General features: G+C 51.5%; 1 protein-coding gene across 2 annotated transcripts in view; it reads left to right on the top strand.

Moving 5' to 3' along the window:
* Positions 1 to 22,848, top strand: part of PAX7 (paired box 7) — a gene marked incomplete at its 5' end in the record, with an annotated part of 97,818 nt that overhangs the window by 33,411 nt on the left and 41,559 nt on the right. For both annotated transcript variants that reach the window (XM_081056081.1, XM_081056080.1), the window contains one exon: positions 19,562 to 19,761. In XM_081056081.1, coding sequence (XP_080912207.1) covers positions 19,562 to 19,761 — 200 coding nt within the window. The remainder of the gene's footprint in view (positions 1 to 19,561; positions 19,762 to 22,848) is intronic.

Raw genomic sequence — 22,848 nt, 5'->3', positions numbered from 1 at the left:
CTTCCGTGGCTCCCAATTCTCCCCTTCCTTTAGAAATCGCCACGACTCCTCCTCCCCCCACCCCACCCATCTCTTAACCAGCCAACCTCAGGGGCTGACTAGGAGATGGGAAAACGCAGAGCAAAACCTGGGAGGGCTAGGGCTGTGGTTCTCAGCACTGGCTGCATAGGAGATTCAAAGTGGGAAGCTTTTAAAGATCCCAATGCTCAGCCACGTCCCAGACCATTACATTAGAATGGAGGACAGTCTGTCTTAAGGCTCTCCAGGTGATTCTACTGAGCAGCGCAGGTTGAGAACCCCTGGTCGGAGTTAGAGCTGTGGATATTCCAGCATTGCACAGAGGCCTAAGCCACGCCCTTCCGCCTTCAAAATCCTCACCTGCAAAAACCAGGATGGTCAGAACCCTCTCACAGAGCTGTAAGGCAGAGGAGAAGGGAGACCTGTGAGAAAGCCTTGGAACCTAGTAGGTGCTCATTCAATGCTCGTTAAAAGTATAATGGCTCCCATTCACAGAGCGTAGGCGCCTGGCCAGGTGTTTTGCATACATTTGCATAATCTTTTCTCTGGACCTGTTAGATTCCTGGACTGGCACATCTTTCACGAGGAGGGTTGCCTTTGTCTTGGTTTTGAGCAGCGCGGGTGTGTCTGGACGCCCTGGAGGAGGACCGTGCCTGGTTCTTGTTTGGACACATCTTAGGTAACCTTCGGCAAACAGTGACTGAGCTGTAGCCAAGTTCCGTCCCAGGCTGGCCCAGCTTCAAGTTTCTTCCTGCAACAAGTCAGGGCCCACGAGGCTGTGGCAAGCGCCTGTGTCAGTTTTCCTTGGGGGCCCTTGAGAAGGATCAGGGGCCCAGGGACCGGGGTCTCTACTTTGCCTCCCTTTTCTCAGACACTTGCTTTGCCTGAGCACCCACCTGCCTCTTCTGGGACTCAGAAAGACTAAGTGATTAGCCTGAGCTCATCTGGGGGGTCTCGGTTTCCAAGGCCATATCTTGCTGGTGGCCTGTAGTTCTGTGTCAGGGACAAAGGAATGATGCTTGTGGATACCCAGCCTGGCCAGATACCACTCAGTTTCTGGCACTTGGCCTCATTCTTCTTTCTCCTTTCCTCTCCTCCCAGGGCTGGAGCACCCTCAGCTGGGGCTGGCATCGATATTGCTCCAGGACTTAGCTAAAACAGTAGCCATACTGGCAACACCCTCAGGGGATCCCTGCCTGTGGAGACCTCTTGTCACCACCCTCCACCATTTGCTAACCTATCCTGAGGGTGTCTGTCATGTCTCTGGGACTAGAGAGGGGGGCTGACTCCAGTTCCAGCTCTCCCACTAACCTGCTGTGTGACCTCTTGCCAGTCACATCCTCTCTCTGGGCTGAGTTTTCATCTAAGACAATGAGTTGGGACTAAATTCTCTCAGGTTGCTCCCAGCTTGAATGGACTGACTCTCATGACACAGGAGGTCTCAGACATTAGGGACCAAGTCCATCTGGGGAAGCGTCCTAAACAGGGAGGCTAGTGATCAACCCCAATCCCTGTCTCTCTGAGCCTTGGTTTCCTTTATCTGTAAATGGAATACGAGTCACAATATCGATTAAATGAGCTAATCCACAAAAAGCTCACTTTGTAGCAGTGCCTGGCACAGAGGAAGCACTCCTGGTGAGTTGCGTTGGTCGCTGGTAATGGGTCCCTGCTCTCCAGAGCCCTTATCTATAAAGTGGGGGTAATACAGCCCACCCGGTGGTGGTATTGCCAGGATTAAATGAGATAATAAATGCCCAGACCTTGGTACCTGGCAAACGGTCGCAGTTATTGTAAAATCAATAATGTGCCTAGGTGTGGCTGAGTCTCCCATTTTCAAACCCCACAATGGGAGCAGAGGCAGTAGGAGCTGGAAGTGGGGTTAGGGTGGGAACAGGGTGGGGTGGCTTTTGGTTGCCTGCTGAGGGTGTGTGTCACGCAGGGTGTCAGGCAGGGTCTCTGGTTCCTCTCCCCACACAAGAACTCAGGATATGGTGAGGACAAAAAGGATCACCAACGGAGCCATAGATAGGGGAGTCATATCACTATAGTCTCGCTGGCGGCTGGGTTGGAGACACAGGAGGCAGGAGCCACATGATTCGCAACCTGAAGTCCGCCGTGCTAACTGCAATCCTCGCTTGGTAGCTCAGCCACCATCTTCTTGCTAGCCCCCATTTTCTACTAGCGTAGCCACAGCAGTTATATTAGTGGCCAATGGCTCACTGGTTACAGCTGATGGCCAACTAGCCACAGCTTATGGCCATCCAATCACAGTTGATGGCCATTTACTACCTGAGCCAGCACCTTTCCACGTGAGGCCGAGAGCCTGGAAACTGCACTCCTGGCTCTGTCCCCACAGTGCCAAAGATACTCTGTCCCACGTACCCTGAGCACCCAGGCTCAGAGACCTGCAGGTCCCCTCCCCACCCTCTTAACCCATGGCAGTGAGCATGCCAGCCGCCCCCTCTGCTCAGCCCTGGCCCAAGCGTTGTTCTCCAGCAAGTACGCCCTCCACCCTCTTGCTTCCCCTTGGGCCAGAGCTCTCAAACCCTAATGCATGAAACCTGCTAACGCAGAAGCCAGATCCGCAGTCCCTTGGGGCCTCTGTCTGTCCATTGGTCCATCCATCACACGTCATCTCAGGTCTGGCTCCAGGTCCTAGAGAGTGGGTGCCAGCCGGCCGGCAAGTGCTGCAAGCTGTTTAAATGACAGCCCAGGCCTGTGTGACACTACCCACCTGGCTCCTTGTCCCATCAGGCACCACTTAAGGGGATGTACCCTTAAATGTGGAGGGTGAAGGCAGGGCTGGAGATGCCTTCAGAAATGGAAATTGGACCCATTTGTTTATGATTTACTCCCTGATACTTAACGGGAACCTGATGGGTCCAATAAAGGCTCTGCACTCACCCAGCTCCTACCTCAAAAGTGCTGGAGCCAGTCCACTTCTCTGGAGGCAAATGCATCTCAAAGTGGGGCAAACCGCTCTGCGCCCCCACTGCATGCTGCCCTCCCTCCTGCTGCTCACCAGCCAAGCTTGTGCAAGGCTCCTCACTCTTCCCAAGATCGTTGCGGCTGCCAGCCTTTCCAAGCTGTGGGGTAGGAAGGCTGTGGTCAGGGCGGGCGAGGGTGGAGTTTTGCTTTTGAGGTAGAGAAGGGCCAAAGAGGCAATTTGGGAATGGACTAGAATATTCTGGGCACAAAATAAGCAAAGAGGGGGGCATTGATGGAGGAGAAATCCAGTTTTCAATTTTCCTCAAGAGAAAAATGAGCACATGGGAGACAGAATAATTTTCCAGTGTGTAGACCATAAGTAAAACCTCCTTGAGACATTGTGAGTTATTAAAGAGGAGGAAAGAAAAGAAATTGTAAAATCAGTTTGCCTTTAGCAGAACTGTACAATGCATTCTTATTTCCAGGGGAATCTAATTAGAGGGCAGGCGGCCGAGCCTGTGAGGGGATGAAAGCTGGAGATGGGGCTGGGAGGCCCCATGGGCTCTGTGGGAGGATGGCTGGGAGGGTAAAGTTGGGCTTTGGGAGGCATCATGGAAGCCACAGGTGGCTTGGATTCGAATTCTGAATCTTGGCTTTGTCTTATGTCTTTGAGTTGGGGGCTTAATCCGAGCATCTGTTTCTTCATTTAAAAATGGGAATAATACAATTCCTCGTTGGTATAGTTGTCAGGATGAAATGAAGGACAGTATGAGCAGAGGTGGACACACACTGGGCACTGAATATTTGTTGATTTCTATCCTTGTTTATCCATTGCGGTTACCAGCTTCCACGTGTCTAGGAACCCTTGATCACTTCCTTCACTTTCAGAACCTCCATCATGTCCCCTCTCTTTCACCACTGACCCTCTGAATCTAGCCCCCAGGTCCCCTCACTTCCTGGCATTACATATCTAGCTCAGCCTCTGAGACCACCAAGCCATCCTCCCTCTTCTCTCCTCCCCTCGACCACTTGCAGGATGCTTCAGGTTCTTTTAGTAAAAGAGCAACTCTTTTGTTCAGAAGTGTATAACAGAGAGTGAACGTGCCCGGAACTGTAAGCACACACACACACACACACACGTGCACACACCCAGCAGGACCAGGGCCAACAGAAGATGTGTGTCTTTCCACGTCTACCTCACAGGGCATAGGACCCAGCACCGTCCCACCATGTCCCATCCATATCTCAAGTGCTGCATTCTCTCCTACCAACTGCAGCCCCCGGCCACAGAGCACTGGGCTGTTCAGCAGTCCCTGTCAGGGCTATTTGGAGGAAGCACAATATGGCATTGGAGGAAGAGAAGGAAAGGCGGCAAAGGGGGATAGAAAAAGAAGCATTGGCAAGGGAACGTTTGGCAATTTCCAAGGCCTTTTCGCCGTCCTCACTTAGAGAAAGGGAGGTGGAGTGGCAAAGTGGTCTGTATACAATGTCAGACTCCTGATGGACCTGGGTTCAAGTCCTGGCACAGCCACATATAGCTGTGTGAGCTTGGCTAAGTTCCTGCCCCTCTCTGAGCCTCATCCTTAGAATTGCTTTAATGTCAGTGAAACCTGTTTGCCAGGTCTGAGTGTTGCGTGATGCCCCAGTTATGCCAAGCACAGTACCTGGTATCAGGTAAGTGTGTCACCAATGCCTGTTGTCGCTGTTTTATCACCCTCAGGGCCTTAAATGAGAACATTTCAGCCACTCCGAAACACCTAGACGCATGATTTGCCCTCTGAGAACCAGTATGTTTTCAGAGTCCACCCCCTCCTTGCTAGTTTAATGTAATTAACTTCTGGCTGGCCACGTTTGGGGACAAGAACATTAGTTATTCTATCAAGATTCAGCAAACTGGGCCCAGAGCAATCATTGCCCCAGGGTGCGAGTAACAGATTTTATTTTTATTGATCAAAAAAAATTTTTTTATTAAAAACACATCGAACTAGAAAAGGCGTAAGCAGCAGGATCAAATTGAATCTTAACTCCTTTAAACACTGGTTCCCTCCAGCAACCCATTTCCAAAGATGTCCGACTCCTTGTGGTGAGATGCTCACAGTCCAGGGGCCGAGCGATTCCACAGGCTGTCATTAAGGCACCACATTTGCATGTGGGCCGCCTCTGAGTGGACCCAACATCTGGGTGCAGACCGGGGAATTCAGTGGGGTACCTGTGTGTTGGTTTACAGAGCACCAATCCTCTAGACCTCTTTGAACTGCTCAGCTGGCTAGCTGGGGCTTCCCACACGGGGCAGGTGTCTGGGGTTGCATTAATTCATTTTTAATGAGATGATGGTGCAGGGTGAGCCTTACGTACTTACCAATAACCACATTGGCTTGAAGAGCAAACCATTGGAGGCGTCTGTCCGAACATTGCAAGTTATTGCACAGATCTGGGCGTCTAGCAGGAGGCCATGCATTCATTCAATAAATGCGCATTCCTTCACTCATTCCTTCATTCAGTACCTGTGTGTTGAGTTCTTCCCATGGGCCAAGCCCTCTTCTGGGCCTTGGGCATAAAGCAATGAATAGAACAGATCAAGACACTTATCCTCCTGGAGAGGAAATACTGCCCCTCCAAGTAAGTCAAGCCGGGAGGCTGGAAGATGGGTCGTGGAGAAGACAGGTGTCAGCTGTGGTGTTTGACTTCAGCCTTTCAAACGTCATTCTCCTGATACTGTGACACCTCTTTCCCCTTGTAATACCTGTGACACATCTGATTGCTGAATGCAAAGGGAAAGACGGTGGGGGAAAGGAAAGAGGACTTAAGTAGGGAGCCAGGAGGAGAGAAGGGGTAGAAAGAGGTGAGTTCGGAGGCTGGGGGAAGGGCGCAGCGAACAGGTTGGGTCCTGGTCAGGGATCTAGGCCTCCCCAAACATGGTCTGTCAACAATCTGATGACCCAGTCACCATGGAAAGTTGCAAGAGCAGGGACCAGAGAGGAGCAAATTCATCAGCCAAGCTTACCCCCGGGCTGCACACACCTTGAGCCGAGTGTCTTCCCCTCACTCCTCCAGTGTGAAAAAGACCCATAGTTTCAGAGTCACGTGAGGGTGAGCTCTTGGTACTCTCTTTCAGGCCCTCGATTTTCATCTGATATTGGGGCAGAAGTCCTATGGGTCTCTCTTTTCATGGGGCCGCACGGTTTTCTTTGTTAGCTGTTGCTTTTTCCCTCGGAGTTCTATAGCACAGCGGTTCCCAGCAGCAGCAGCAGCAACACTTGGGAACTTGCGAGAAGTCAACTTCTTAGACGCCACCCTCTGATTCAGAAACTCTCACAGGGGCCCAGCAATCCGTGTTCAACAAGCTCTCCAGGGGATTCTGATGCCCAGAAGCTTGAGAGCTGCTAGTCGAGAAGATGCTGGGGAGGCCACTTGATTTACTTAAAACGCGTTTGTTGGCTTTGGCGCTGGACTCACCTGGCTTTGAAGGGAGGCTTTGCCGCTTAGAATCTGAGCAAATCTGCACACCTTTCTGAGCACACACCAAAGAGCACCGCGGCCCGAGCCGATGGTGAGGGTACAGTGAAGGACACGACCCCAGTTGAGTTCCTGGCACACAGTACACCCACCACAAGCTCTGACTTCTTCCTTCTGTTACTGTATTCCATGGCCCTTTGAAAGCAGACAAAAGTGTTCAAGAGGACAAGTGCCCGAGGAGCTTTGAAAAATCAACCTCACCAACTCCGAGAGCAAGAAAAATCCTAGAACCATAAGATGTTAGTCCCACCCCCTTTTTTTACAGGTGAAGAAATAGAGGCTCATAGAAGCCATGTGCCTGGCACGGGGGACACAGCACATCAGAGCCATCCCTCTTCTCTCCTCCCCGCCCCCCACTTTCGACTACACAGCCACCTCCCTCCATCTCTGTCCTGCCTTCTGAGTTATTTTGTGCAGAGATTCATGGCGAGGAAGCCCCAGATGAGCCCTTAGGTGCCTTTTGCAAATATTTCTTGAAGCTGGACATCACGTCTATTTTTTTCTCTGCTTTATCAGCCCTAGTTAGCTCAGAACTGACATAGGTTCATCACTATGTGTTGAGTGGATGAAGCCAAAGTTTGAAGGTGTGGCTCTAAGTGCAAGCCTTTCTTTGTCTGCTTCTCATGGAGGTTTCTCTGGGGTCAGGAGCCTGGGGAGGAGGAAAGGGTAACAGGCCGGGGGGGGGGGGCGCTCCCCTGCCCTGGATGGGTGCGAGTGATGGCCCTCCTGTTGGCCCACCACATCTCGGCACCGGGACCTGGCTCCAGCCTGTGTGTGCTTCAGGACCAAGTTTTCCAGGGCTGGGCATCCGCCTGACATAATACGTAACAGTAATTAAGAAATAAGCCGCCTTGCCCAGCTTCACAGTGATCATTTGGCTAAGTAACTACCATGGTCCAGTGCCTCAAAAATCACCATTAGAGTACGCTCCTTATGGCCATAAAATTTCTCGTTTTCTGCCTTTCATCAGCCTCCCCCTGCAATCTTCGCCTTGCTTTATTTATACATTCGTCCTCAAACAATGGCAATAAACTCTTTCCCAGAGTGTTGCAAATCAGAAATTTGTCCACATTTTTCCACCACCTTCCAGTGTGGACCTGCTCTGCCTGGGAACGGCCCAGCCAGGCCAGCTGGAGAGACCGGGTTGCAGTAGATTGATGGGGGCACGACAGGAAGGGGTTGCTGGGGAGAGAGGCTGGGGAGGGGGCAGCGGGAGAATGTACCATGAAAGGCCTCTGGCTGCCCAGCGACCAGCCTGAGACATAAGGGCTGTGACTGGCCCGGGAGAGGGGAGGGGAAGGGAGGAGAAGGGCGGGTTAAATATTCCTCACTCCCTTCCCTTAAGAGAGGAAGGGCCTGGGACTATTGGGAAGTGGACTTGGCCCCAGACAGAATATAACAACGGTGATAAAATCCCTCCTTCCTGCCCCTACAGGAATCGGATGATCTCAGGGTGTCCTGTAGTCCACACTGCACCCCTAATTGAGAATCCCAGTCCCCTCTGGAGCACCTCACTACTTTCATCGATCAGTCATTCTTTCCTCCAGCCACAGGCATTTGCTGAAAGCCCTACTGTGTGTCAGGGACTGCTCTGGGCTCTACAGTGTGAAGTAATGAATAAATCAGGTACAACCCAAGCCTCCTTCTCAGGGTTGTTCTTGTTCAGGAGGACCTCTAAAATGGGGCCCAGAGAGGCGTTTAGACTTGCCAGAGGTCACACAGCAAGTTGGAGGCAAAGTCAGACGCAAACTTCAGGGTTCCAACCTGGAGCGCTTTAGTCTTTCCAACCAGCCCCCAGGTCCCCTGGGGACCCTTCTCTGGGCAAGGTAATAGTCCTGTCATCTGGCTGGGGTGCTGGGTGCCTGTAACCAGTTTCTGGGCACTTGGCAGTGACCATTTGCATGTTAATCTGAAATTTCTGGAAGTAGCAATAAGGGGAGAAGTAACTCAAGTTGATGGCTTTGGTGTTGGTCTACAGAAGGGAAGACGGCTCTGCTCGTGTGTTTCCAGGTAAAGCTTTGCATTTCTAAGAAGGGAGGCTGATCTTTCTTCAAGCCACTTGTCCCTGTGGCAGGAAGGTCTGGCTTGCTTTTCCAATGATCCTGCTGTCACATCCGTGCTCTAGGGTCGGCCTGCAGCTGTGCCCCGCTTCAGGAGAGTGGTTGTGTTTTAAAGGGGCAGTGTCTGGGCTATGTGCTCATTTCCGTTGTGGCAGACGTGAATTGCTGTAGCTTTTATCAGGGTGAGTCTGTGGGGCTCCCACTGGGTGCTTAGTCAGTCCCTGTTGGGCACACATTTCTCTGTGCACCTTGACCTGCAACACAATATTAGGTTTGGTTTCGGAGTTTTCTGTTTAAAGAGAGATGGAGGTGGGGATAGATGGAAGTTGGATGGACAGAAGTGACCCTCGAGGGAAAGAAGTCAGTGCAGAGTCCTGAGAGAGACGAGGACTTTGGGAAAGCTTGAGTCTGTTCTTGTGGTGTCTGTATGACAAGGTCTATGGTTTCTTTGTCTGACTGGTATCTGCAGTTCCTAGTAGAGATTGTTACTAAGAACATTCTAGAATGAAAACCACAGAGCTGTTTGCAGTCATCCTGCCCTGGGGTAATAACCGGTTGTAATAGAAGAAACATAGTTTTTATCTTCAAGAAACTCCCAGTCTTATTGGAAAGGCACCATCGCTACGCTAGGGCGTCCTCAGTTTGATGCGGCAAACCAAGTTCCCACACTCAAGAAGTTCAAGTATACTTTTTGCAACCTGGAGGATGAGGTGCATTTTGTAACAGCATCTGCATTAAAAGTTAATCTCCAGAGTGGCCGGTTAGCTTGGTTGGTTAGAGCGTGCTGCTGGTAGCACCGAGCTTGTGGATTCGATCCCCACAGGGGCCACTGTGAACTGTGCCCTCAACAAAAAAAAAAAGAAGAAAAAAAGTGACTCGCTAGCCTCTAGCAGGAGTCTGCCAAGTGCTGGGAGGGTGGCCCAGGGGGCCAATGCCACAGGGATTCAAGGAGAGCTTGAATCTGGGTGTGGCAGCCCTGGGAAGCTTTGGGGACTAGGTGGACCTCAAGTTCAGATTTGAAGGGTGAGGGAAGTGAGACAGTAGGAAGTAATGTGAAGGCCTCATCCCAAGCCACAGCAGGTAGAAAGGCCTGGAAGTGGCCTGCTGGGAGAGGCACGTTTGCGCCAGGGCAAGGAAGGCTTTGAATGTGAGGCTCACAAATGTCACCTTGGTGATTAAGGGACCCTCTGGGGCCAGTTGCCTGGATTTCACTATCTCTCTGCCATTGAATTAGTTAACCCCTTTTAGCCTCAGTTTCCTCATCTGTAAAATGTGGCTAATAATAATAATACTAATAACAGTACTTACCTCTTAGGGTTGCAGTGGGATTACATGACCTGTTAGAGGAAAGGCACATGGTAAGCTCAAAATGCATCAGCAACTATTTTTGTGTATTCCCCTGTGGCCCTTGTGCCCAGTCCTGCTGTATGAGAAAGTGTGTGATCACAGAGTTCAGTCTTTGGGGTACAGCAAGTGCCAGGTTGAAGCCATTCCCTCAGGGCTGAGCCCAGAGGCAGGGGATTTGATGGCAGGAAGGAGGCAGGAGCCAGGGGTTCAGAGGCTACTTTCCGTCCTGCCTCCTTTGACAACTTTCCAACTGGCTGCAACCCCCCTGTCTCCCCGGGCTCCAGCACTGAGGAGTAGGGAGAGGGGTTGGGGAGGGGAAGAAGGAGGGTCTGGGCAGGCTTGACTTCTCAGGCATATGGTCCTTTCACAGTGGCTTTGTGGGGCGCTGACGGGTGGCCTCGCTGCCTTTTCCTCGCCGGGCCGGCAACTTCATCTGGTCACTGGGGCCCCAGCTGCTGCTGTTTCCCCTTCGCTGGTTTTGAGGCCTCACCTCAGGTCTCCCCCAGCCCAGCTTCCTGAGGGTCTGTCTCCCTTTATGGACTTTTAACAGCTGTCAACATTTGTACGCCAGCCACAGGCTTACCTGAGACCCTGCACCCTCTCCTGTCTGTGGGCACCATTTGCACCTGGGATGGCTTCCCCTAGGGATGGGATGGAGTGTGGGGTCTGTGGGCATGGCTGGAATTGTGCAGAGCCCCCATCATAGCAGAGTAAGGAAGGGATGACAAACAGGTATTCATTCATGTAATCATCTGTTCATTCATTTATTCACACAGCCCTTGCCTCTGTGTTTTGTGCCAGGCAAAAATGAGCTTGCATCTTGGGGATACAGAGGTACATTAAGTTCTCATTGTATGCAGGCACCAATAACAACAGCAATGACAACAATAATAGCTAACATCTATTGAGCACCTACTGTGTACCCGGCACTGTTGTAAGCCCCTGTCTTGCAGTAATTCATGTAATCTTTGTGCATGACAACTCTATGAGGCAGGCACTATTTCCCTCATTTTACAGGTGAGGAAATTGCAGTCTAGAGGAGTGCAGTAACTGAGCTGGTGTGGCAAGCAGGCTGTGATAATTGCATGAAAGTGACCCCTTGGCATTTTTTGAGGTTCCCATCTATACAGTCACACTAATACCCTGAGAAGTAGGTGGATGGAAATTCTTATTCCCAGTGGGTGGATGGGGAAATGGAGATTCCAAGAGGACAAGTGATATGCTCAAGGTCACAGAAAGTCAGGGACTGAGCCTGGAGTGCCAGCTCCCCTCCTACTGGGCTTCTGTCTGAGCGAGAGGAGAGATGAGGTCCAGGAGTCTCTCTGAGTGCCCTGGCACCCACAGCTCTCGGAGCTCAACTTCCAGACACAGCTTTCTGCTCTTCTCTTTCTCCCTCTTGACTCCCTCCCTCCCCATCAGTGTCTGTGTTTTAAAAATGGAGGGAATGAGGCTCTGGAGTTTGAAAACACACCCAGCATCTGTAGCTCCTGGGGGGGAGGCAGATCTAGAATTCATACGACTTGTAGGTCCATCTGACCCCACAGCTTGTCTTCCCACCTCCCCCCAGTGTCTAACCGTGGCTGCCTGGGCCACACTCCATAAAACACGACCCAGGTGGCAAGCCCCCTTCAGGAACTGACACAGCGAGCTCTGCCATCTGCCAGTAGCCCTCTGAAGAAGTGAAGAGAAACGGACTGTTTTTAAGATTGTCGTACAGTCACAGGCAGAATGTAAAAGGACATGGTGAGCTGAGTTCCTCTTCTAGTGGGCTTGCTCCAGCCTCCAAGAGGTCTGCTTAAAATGTCCTGCCATCTTCCCTCTCCAATCCACACCTGCTGTCCCCTTCCAAACCTCCACATTTACGGCGTATGATGCCAGCAGGTTAAAGAGACCAGGTTGGAAGCTCCCTCACGACCTTTTCAGCTTCCACCTCTTGCGGTCAGGGCAGGTGAACCTCAGCTTGGACCTCTGCACTCAGGAAGCCTCCCCTGACTGCGTGCCCTGCCTCAGATGGTTCCAGCCCTCTACACACCCTCTCTTCTCTCCCATTAGTGACTTGTGCTTGATTCGCGGTTTGGTGCCAAAACAGTTCTGGATCCAACCTAAGAAAGCGTGGCTCTGAATTCTGGCCATCCAACTGCACAGCACCACTTTAAGCAGTACTACTTCCTTCTTCCTAGGGCTGCCCCTTCCTGGAAGGAATGTATAAAGAGTGCCCTCTACTGCTTGAGAACAGTTTTATGCTGTTAGCACCCAAGCCATGATCAGGCCCCACAGTTTGTAATGCAAATTATTCCTGTGGTTCAGAGTAAAACAAACAAACAAACAAACAAACAAACAAGTCAGCCTGATGGGGTTAGACCTGCCGTCCTGGAGAAGGAAAAGCTTTGTTAAATTGAGGTTGTAAGCAAAGTGAGAGTTCCACCCCAGCTTTCTAAAGACGCTTTCCTCCCCTCCCTCCTTTCCTTGGATTGGGAGAGTGAAGTTGGGTCTGTTGACTGATCTCGGTAACTGAGAAGTAGCGCAGGATTTGGAGTCAGACAGAACCTGTTTGGAGCCCCACCTTGCAACTGCCTCCCTCACCCTGGGAGGCCTCTCGGAGAGCAGAACTGAAATGAATCAAACTGTGTAGTTTTGCTGAGTTCTGGCAATGCAGACACCTCAGAGCCAGATGGAGGAGGGTACCTGCGGGGAAGGCTTCCTGGAGGGGTGATTCTAAGCTGAGTCAGAAAGGATGAGGATTAATGGAAAAGCCAAGTAATCCCATGAAGCTGGGACTTGGAAGGTCAGCAACAGAAGAATTAAGAAAGATCACTAAGAGCAAAGATGTGTCCTTAGAGACCAAGGCTTTGTTTGTCCACACGCTCGTATTCCTTTGTACGTAATTACTACATACGGAGGAGAAAGCTGGACAGTGAAGAAAGCTGATAGGGAAAAAAATGGATTCATTTGAAGTATGATATTGGGGGGGAGTTCTACGCATACCCTAGACCGCCAGAGATGAACACGTGGGTCCTAGAGAAAATGGAACTTGGAACATCACTGGAGGCAAAAATGAAAAAACTGAAGTTGTCCTACTTTGGGCACATCATGAGAAGGCAGGGTTTTTTTTTTTTTTTGGAAAAGACAATAATGCTGGGAAAATGGAAAGCAGGAGAAAAGAGGAAGACCAAATATGAGATGGACAGACTCCATAAAAGACGCCATGGGCGTGAATCTCCAGGAACTGAGCAGGGCTGTTGAGGACAGGACACTGTGGGCGTCACTCATTCATGGCATTTCCAGGAGTTGGAGCTGACTCAACAGCATGTAACAGACATACATACTTGCTGAACACGCACTTGTCCCTGGCACTGTTTCATGGGTGTTAATATAGTCACACATTCATTCATTCATTCATTCATTCATTCATTCATTCAACAACTATTTGGGTATCCACTTTGTGCCCAGCATTGGAGATTCAGCAGTGAACAAAAAAGACAAAAACGCCTACCCTCAGGAAGCTTGTGCTCTAGCGATGACCAGGACGAGGGGGGGGGGGCGTTGAGAGCAGTCAATAAAATAGAATATTTAGCATGCCTGACTGCGATCTGCGCTGTAGAAAAACTACAAAGCAAGGAGGGTGGGCAGGTGTGTGTGTGTGTGTGTGTGTGTGTGTGTGTGTGTACGCTAATATTACTCATATTTTACACACATGTGGAATTCATAGAACCCAGGCAAACTGCGTCAGGAGCCTGTGCTTTTAAATGCCCCACTCTGCTTCGCCTGGCCAGCTGCAGACTGCAGGCCAGGAAGGGTGTGGGGAGGGTACTTCAAGCAGAGGGCACAGCCTATGCAAAACCCTGCAGTAGCTGGGGTTGCTGGAGACCAGGGGGAGATGGAGAGGACAGACTCCAGGGCAGGGCCATGGCTGCGGGTATGGGGTAGGTTCGGAGCTAACAGGGGTTCTGAATCTCCCAGCTTTGGTGCCGGGCTGGTTGTGTGTGAGGTGTTAAGGCAGAAGGTGGAAAGGGGTATTAAGGATGAGTGCCAGGTCTGCCACTTGGATACTTGGGTGGGGGTACTGAGATGGGCACCCAAGAGAAGTTTGGGCAGAAGTCTGGGTGAGTGTCGCTTCCAGGGAGGTTTGACTTTGGGGTCCAAGCCCCACCTGTTCATCTGACGCCCTGTTGCCTGGCCCTTGTGTGCAGCCGGCTCCTGCAGACATTTCCTAGACGCACACACCATGCCCTGGTTACAGCTGAGCGGTTCCAGCAGAGGGGCAGGGAGGGTGCTGCTATGGTCCTGGTTCTCTGGGCCCCCAGCTGAGCTGTAAATGACTTTTCCATTTTCTGAGACCTGCGCCCAGGCCTGTTTGGTATTCAGGGATGCTGGGCCCATACTCGCCAGCTCCCAGCTCTGCCCGAATTACTTGATTAAAACGCATATCAACTATTATGTGATTCGTTTCTGTGCTGCAGCTCCTAGCCGTCCTATGTTAAACTGTAATAAAGGTTAGGTTGGGAGGCAGTGGGATGGGAGCCCAGAACAGGGGTGGGAGGGCGTCTCTGCAGAGGTGGGGGTCTAAGAGAAGGGTCCCACACCTCAAGGCCACTGCTGGTTTCCCCTCATCTAGAATGGCAAGGATTTGGAGATGGGTCAGCTCCCTCCTGTAGGTCCAGAAATTGTGGCCATCTCATTTGAAGGCTTTTCCTTTGGCAAAAGGGAGAGCATGGAAGGTTTGGCGGGTGGGGATGGAGAGAAAAAGCCACCTTCGTTTTCATGATCAGAAATGGAATTCTCCATCCCCCGGAATTCACTGTAGCAAAGTTGGCTCTGACTGGGCTGGGAGTTCTGAGTCCTGGGTTTTCTTCCCAGGCTCGCTGCCCTGGGACTCCACTGAACATCCGTAAAATGGGTCTCTTAGTGCCTGCTTGGCTCCCCAGGGTTATTGGGAGAAAGTGTGTTAGAACAATGAATGGGCTTGTAAACTGTAGTGTGCTGTGCACAAGGTTAGACTATTGCAGTGTGTCAGGGTCCAAAAGGAGCTTTGTAATCATCCTACTAAGCCCTGTTCATCTAAGAAGCCTCTATTGAGCACCTGCTGTATGCCAGGCATAGTCCCTGTTGCACTCCAGGATCTCCTGGTCCAGTGGGATTCAAAGGTCCATGAACAGGCAAGTTTGGTGTCTCCCGATAAGCTCTGAGAGCCCCGAGGATGGGCACTGAAACCAGCCTGGATGGGCCCAGGAAACCTTGCTAGAAGAGACAGCCGTGAGCTGGGTTTTGCTGGATGAGTAGGAGTGTGCCCAGTGAAAGGGGGGGGAGGTGTTCCAAGCAGAGGAGCCACCCGTTCAAAGGCAAGGAGGTGTAAGATAGCCTGGCTGGGTCACTTAAGGAAGCCGAGGGCTAAACCAGGAACCACATGGAGTGGTGGGGTGAATCTGACATGTGGGCAGGGCCGATGGTGGCAGAACCTCATGGCTTAGCTGAGCTTCCTGAGTCAGCAGCTGTGAGAGCTAGCGAGCTTTGAAGGAGGGGGCAAGGCTGGGGTGCAGGCTGTGAGAGCTGCCCGCCCCGCCCGCCCCCCAAGCAACATTCTATCCACCTCCATCAGCCTGGCTTGAGCTGGACTCAGCCCTGCGCAGTCCTCGTTCCTGCCCACTCGTAAGCTCTGACAAACCAAATGGCTCCTGTCACCCTTCCCACCCCTCATTCTATGCTCACGCTGCTGTCTGGCTCTTTCAAGTCATGCGTTTTACTCCTCCCCTGGCCCCAATTCATCTGGAAGCAGTGTTTCCTTCATCGGACTGGGAACTTCCCAGAACAGGAGTGATCTCCATCTGCTGGGAGCTTCCTAAGACGGAGGATGTTTGTTCCTCATAAGATTAGGAGGGCCCCAAGGTGGGGCTGGGATTCTTCCTTGCTCTGTATCCGATTCCCCACATCCCTAAGCAGAGTGAGGATCCAGGAACCCAGAGACAGGGTCCCTCACCATAACCCTCTCTCGAGGCTATTTCCAGACCAGCACCAGCTCTGTCGCACCCCCACCCTTGGGACCTTTCCATCTCACAGCTGCTTGAGAGCAGGATGGCAGGAGGCCACTCCCCCACTGCCACCCCGATCCAGCCTCTGTTTAATGAATGCGCTCCCATATCCATTCTCCCCACATGTACCCCTCCCTGTGCCAGCTGCTCAGGCTTGCGATGCATGGATGACTCGGCCCCCGCCAGCAGGGCCTCTCTGCGGCCAAGCCCACATAATCCTGTTGATTAATTAAACTCTGAGACTAAAGGGTTCCAGAGGGGGAGGGGAGGGCATCATTGGGGAAAGCGAAATGAGGGAAGTGTGGTGGCATCGGGGTTCTTTGGGAATGAGCCCCCCTCACTCACACTGCTTTGGTCCTGCACCCCCCACCCTCTTCCCTTTTGTGTCATCATCATTATCATCCCTCACGTGCCCTGTACAGGTTCCAGGTCACTCCCACAGTCTTTATTCATTCCATTCTTAAAGCATTTCAGGGAGGCATGAGAGGGATGTATCATTATCTCCATTTTTACAGTAGAGAAAACAGTTCCAGAGAGGACAATTGACTTGGCCGTGGCCACACAAGGAGGGCGGGACAGAGCCCAGAATCCAGGTGTCAGGCCTCCCAGACCAGGACTCTTGACTAGACCAGAGCTGCCCCAGAGGGCCCCCAAATTCCCTCCCAATCTGTCCTTCCTCCCCACCCCTGCCCAGGAATGAGCATAGGCTGACTGGATGTGTGGCCTCCATCAAGTTACACAACCTCTCTGAGCCTTGTTTTCCTCATTTGTAAAAGAGCCAATAGCCCCAGACCTGTTGTGAGGCTGGCTCAGACCTAGAAGGATCTCTTCCCCTGGACTGGATCGGGGAGGAGGAGAGAGATCTTTTTCAGAGGACTGAAGTTACACACAGACTATAGTCCAGTTCTCTTGCGATCTCTCTCCATCTCCCGGCTAGTGGGACAGAGCCTTGCTCTCTCCACTTAGCATCCAGAGGGTTGTTATGGCAACTGCTAACATCCTAGAGAGGTCATTCCAGATCCTTTCAAAGAACTGTGGGCTCTGACTTGCCTTTTCCACTCTGGGTTTTGGTCTGGGCATCTCTCTGGGCCCAGAGTTCCCAGATCCATGCTGAGTACGGGGAGGGACAGGGAGACGAGGAAGAAATAGACTCAGAACTCCACGATGAGTCTAGAAAGCTGCACATCGTTTGGAGGGCAAGGGCATCAGGTGCATATGGGGCCTGAGTGGGCACTGAGGCTGGCGAGGCAGGATCAGATGCACCTTTACTAGCTCACGGTCAGTTAGCTGCTAACTGCAGTCATGCTTTTGGTTATAGTCCCGTAGCCTGGCCTATTGTTCCCTTAATATTTTACTTTATACAAAAAACTGAATCCAAGGAAGCTCTTGTAAATGGAAAATCAGTATCATGTCCTATAAATGGATGGGAACCATAAAAACACACCATGTTTGTTGTTAAATCTACCTGGAGACTATTGCGTGCAGAAAGCTCTGAGCTTGAGGCCGGGCGTCTCCTTGTGAAAAAGGCAGAAGAGGAGTGTTAAAGATACGCTGTCCTGGGTGGTAGCTTCCGGCCACGTGGGGCTATGTACGTTTGAATTCAAATGAAATAACATGAGAAACTCAGCTCTTCAATTGCACTGGGCCCATTTCAAGTGCTTGTTGCCCCAGAGGGCTCATGCTGCCTCACAGAACCACACGGACCTAGAACGTTTCCATCACCACAGAAAGTTCTGTTGGACACCCCTGTTTTGGACTGAACTGAGACTTACTGAGAGGGGTTTCTCCCAGGACGGGCGGTGTCTGTGTCTTCTCCCCAGTCTGACCTCCCAGCTCTGAGCACAGTCTCTGCCCATAGATTTTGCCCCCGACAACCCTGATCCCCATTCACTCAGCTCCTGTGTGAACTCGGGGGTCCCCAATGGAGGACCGGAGCCTGGCGTTTCGTTCCCTGTCTGTGGGCTGGCCTCCCTTCCTGCCGGCGGGTGCTGCTGCCTCTTTCTGAGACCTCCAGGGCTCGCTCTCCTTGTCACTGTCAGAAAACTGAGGTGAGGCAGTGAGTTTCAGGAAATGAATCCTTGACGATGAGTTGTCCTCGGCTCTGAGCCCCAGACATGTTGAGGAAGGTGCCCCAGGATGCCAGCTCTGCCTCCTGTGGCCTGCTCTCAGTGACAGGTTGCTAGGCAGCCAGGAAAGGCTGGAGGAGGGGGTTGGATCCACCTCAGTCTCTGCTCTTAGGGAGGAGGCAGCAGTGATGAGGGGAAGTCTCTCTTGCCTTCGGTTCCCTTGTTGTGTGCTGTCACAATCAGGGGCAGCCTGGCAATGACCAATAAAAAGCAGGAATGACTGCCTAATGGCCAAGGCTGCAGGATGGAGGGAAGGGGACCCAGGACGGAGGGACATTGCCCGAGACTGGATGACCTCCCAGCTGTGGCTGCAGCCCCACGATAACATGACCCATCATGCCCTTTGACACTCATAAGATTAGGAGGGCCCCAAGGTGGGGCTGGGATTTGTGCATGCTCTTCCCCCTTCCCAGAATGCCTTTCCCTTCATCTCCACTTGACATTTAAGAGGATATTAGGTTATTGGGGGTGGGGGTGGGGGTGGGAAGGTTGTCCCTTTTGAAAGGGGCCAAGACCTGTTTATGTGACAAACATTTGAAGCAATTGAGTAAAAACAGGGGTAAGGACAGGACACATTAAGGAATGCAAATAGTGATTGCATTCCCTCCCTCCATCCCTTTCTCCCACCCTTCATTTCTTCTTGCCTTCCTCCTTTCCTTAGTTTTTGTAATATTTTCCCCAAATGCAATAGTGTTGTTGTTTAAATGGTCATCATTTTAAAAATATGAAACAATAAACAAGTATAAAGAAGAAAACAAAATTCCTATCATCCTGGAGGTTAGCATTTGTTAACTTTGGACTGTAATGTTCATACTGTGTCATGCACACTTTTTCCACAAGTGGGATTGCTCTTTGCACCCTGGTTCGTACCTTGCCCTTTTCTTAAAATATGGTTTATTGAAGTTTAGTTAATATATGGTAAACTTCTCCCTTTTTTGGAGAATATAGTTCTAGGAATTTTGACAAATGTATTTCATTGTGAAACCACCCCCTGGGTCCTACGTTATGGACATCCTTCTGTGTCAGTGGAAATAACCTAAATGCCCAAATAGAGGGGATTTTTTTTTTAACATATTGGGGGTGCCAAAAAATTTACACAAGTGGATACTTCAGCTAACGTTACTCAAGTCGTAGTTTGCCATCATCAGAAGTCTCTGGACGCTGATGGTAACCACTCTGAGCACCTCTTGTAATTGCAGAAGTCAAACGTGACTTGTATTCCTCTTTTGTTATTGGTATGTATTGGGTATTACAATTTTAATACAGTTTTCCTTTCTTAAAATGTGTATACATTGTTTTTGGCACCTTCTGTATATATAAAGGAATGGTGACATCATAAGGCATTTAACCAATCCCCTAGGACGAGGCATGGAGGTTGCTTCCCATCCTTCCCTTTGATAAACGATGCTGTGGGAGCAGCCTTCTCCTTGCGTTCAAGGAGGGAGCTGATCTCAGCGCAGTGATGGGCCTGACGGTGGGCACAAAGCACCCCTCCATCTCACCAGGCCCTGTCCTCTTCCTGCCTCTCACCTGGCTGTAGGAAACCGGCTGGACGAGGGCTCAGATGTGGAGTCGGAACCCGACCTCCCTCTGAAGCGTAAGCAGCGCCGCAGTCGGACCACGTTCACGGCCGAGCAACTGGAGGAGCTGGAGAAGGCCTTCGAGAGGACACACTACCCAGACATCTACACCCGCGAGGAGCTGGCGCAGAGGACCAAGCTGACTGAGGCCCGCGTGCAGGTATGGAGGCGTTTCAGGTGTTTACACGGCAGGCATAATCCACCAACTGGGACTGAGAAGGTAGGGGTGGCCAGGGTCTGAGGGTTCAGTGGACCTCCGGGGGCTTCTGCAGCCGGTGGTTGGGGACCCTAGACAAGTCATGCCACCGGCACTTGATGCACAGTGAGTAGCAAATGTTGGTTGACTGGCTGGCTGACTGGAGGAGCAGTGGACAGCCCCATGGGAGCCAGGAGCTGTCATGAGGCCTGTTGGTTTGCGTTCACCTCTCCAGGCAGCAAGGACTTCAGGAACAAGAGGGAAGGAGGGATGGAGGGAGAGAAGAAAAGAGCAAGAGAGCGAGGGAGGAAAAAGGAGAGACGAAGGAAGGGCACTAGTTCAGCCAGAAGAGAGGGCCTAGGGAGTATACCGTGTTTCCCTGAAAATCAGACCCAGCCGAGTCATCAGCTCTAATGCGTCTTTTGGAGCAAAAATTAATATAAGGCCCAGTCTTATTTTACTGTAGTATAAGAACAGGTCTCATATAACATAATATAATACCAGGTCTTATATTAATTTTTGCTCCAAAAGACGCATTAGAGCTGATGGTCCAGCTGGGTCTGACTTTTGGGGAAACACGGTAAAAGTCTCCAAATCTCTGATGAGGGGAGGAAGTAGTCAGGAGGAAATTTCCTAAACAGACCTAGCTTCCTAAGAGAGGCAGTGAGTTTTCTGTTATGGGAAGCATGCAAGAAGACTGGGCAGGCATGTTCCTGGTGGATTAGAAGCATCAGCGGGAAGGTGGGCAGACCTTGAGCAGGCCCTCTACCCCCTCAAATGTGCAGTTCTTAAGCAGCAGGGCTGGGGGAAGGGAGAGTGCAGAAAGCAGAGCCCGTGTGGAGTTCACGGCCTGCAGTGGGGGAGGGACCGGCCTCCTCTCCCCAGGCTGAGCTCTCAGATTCCAAGGCCTGCAGTCCTTTTCCAAGTGCAGAGAGATTCTCTGGGGGCCAGGCTGGGAAGGGCTCAGGCTGGGTGGTGAAAGAGGAAGGTCATGATGAATAGCTCCTGTGGGAACCCATTCCTGGCCTGTTGTCTTCTTGAATGGAGGAGGCAGGTCTGCAGAGGGACCACTCCAAACTGCTCCCTGAGGGCGCTTCCATCCAAGGAGAACTAGCCTTTGCTGGGCACCCATCTTGGGCCAGTCACAGGGTTTGAGGCTTCTCCTACATGAGCTGAAGGAACCTCAGACCACCTCGTGAGGTCAGTATGGTCACACCCCATGAGCCACAGGTGCAGAAACTGAGGCTTAGAGAAGTGACGTGCCCAGGGGCACAGAGCCCAACAGGGGCTGAGCTGGGTGGGCCTATGCCAAAGCCCAGGTTCTTTACATCCAGGAAAAAGACGTTGACTCAGAGCCTGGAATTTGAAAGCAAAAGGGAAAATTCTAGAAGCAAAGTGGCATTAAAGCACTCCAAGAACCAGTGCACCTCCCTCCGCCGTTCCCACCCCCACTCCTGGAGTGGGGGGCCCTTGGCTGCCTTTGAGGGAGACCCCAAGGGGCAGCGGGCAGGCAGCAGCAGCCAGCTCATCTCATTCCCTCCCTCCTTTCCAGGGTGATATCTGAGCCTGCCCCCAGCTCGGGCCTCCCTCCCCTCAATCCTCCTGCAGCTGTTCTCCTGGGCACATTCCTGGGTGCTTTCTCATTCCCATGTCTGGGGGCCAGGCTGCTTCCCACCACCTTGAAGCCTAACTGCTCCTTGTAAAATTTCCTGGCTGTCAGGGCAGTGCTTTTATTGGCCCAGGGGACCCAAAAACAGGTGTCACTCAAGGTCCAACGAGGGAGGGGGGCTGGGAATAGTGGGAATGGCCAGAGCCCAGGCAAAGCCACAGCGAGGGGGCCAAAGCAGACATCCTCCACATGCTGACTCCCCAGTCAGACTCTGGGCCCCCCCAGCTCAGGGCTGGTTCTTCCCACTCAGACTGTGGGCTTCCAAGAGCAGGGCTAGGTCTTCCCTCCTTAGCCCGAGAGCTTTCTCTGCAGAGGAGGGAACAATAAATGTTGATTTTTTTTTTTTTTTAAAGAATGAACAAAGGCTAACCAAAATAATCGAGACAGGAATGATACAACTTTCGGCCTGGAGAACAGGAGAGTTGGAGGACCTGGCTGCTCTGAGAGGCCCCAGAGGGTGGGACCAGGGTCAACAGGGAAATGTCCTAAGAGCACAGGGCTCAGAGCCCCAGGTCTGGGTTCTCATCGGTCCCTGCCTCTGATCAGCTGTGTCACCTTCAACAGCTCAGATTCCTTTCCTGACACTTAATTTCCCATCTATAAATAAAGGGATCAAACTAAATGGTCGCTAAGGCCCCTTAAAGCTCTAGAATCCTTACTTATTGACAATCAGGGCTACCTCGTGAAGTGATGAGATCACTGGTACCAGAAGCATTCAAGCAAAAGTCCAATGTCCAGCTGGTCAGAGACCCTGGTGAGAGAGTTCCAGCTATGCACAGTTTGGTAGGGACCTCGAAGCCCCCGAAGTACCGTTTATTAGATTTTATGGCGCTAGACCTTTGAGGTCTTCACCTCTGGTTCTAAGAGTTCATGGTGAAGGGATTTTGCAGTCCTATACCATCTCATCTCGGTGGCCCTGGGAAATGGGTGGGATAGTGAAGTGGTTCAGCATAGTCTCAAAGCCAGATGCCTCGGTATTCCAGAGCCATCACTTACCCCTCCACCCTCAGTTTCTTCATCTGCGAAATGGAGATGACAACAGGGTCTGCCTCGTTCTGAAGATTAAATAATGACGCGGAAACACACGTACACACAAAGTTAGGAAGTAGCTAGCATACAAAAGCGCCGTAAGTGGGGGAGGGGGGTTGTTCTTATTAAAACTCCACCTGTTCTTGGTGGTTCCAATGCTGGCCATCTTGAAACTCCAGGTTCATTCATCGGGCACTCATTTATTGAGCACCACCTGTGTGTCAGACACTGTTCTAGGTTCCCGGGATTCAGCAGACAGAAATCTCTGCTGTCGTGGAGTTGATGTTCAAATAAACAAGTCAGCAGGTAAACACATGTCAGGAGGGGTTCTAGTAACGCAAGTGTGTTACCTC

The sequence above is a fragment of the Rhinolophus hipposideros genome (assembly GCF_964194185.1).
Source record: "Rhinolophus hipposideros genome assembly, chromosome: 8".
NCBI classification, from domain to species: domain Eukaryota; kingdom Metazoa; phylum Chordata; class Mammalia; order Chiroptera; family Rhinolophidae; genus Rhinolophus; species Rhinolophus hipposideros.
Note: the sequence above shows the minus strand (reverse complement) of the source record. Positions and strands in the feature narration are given on the sequence as shown.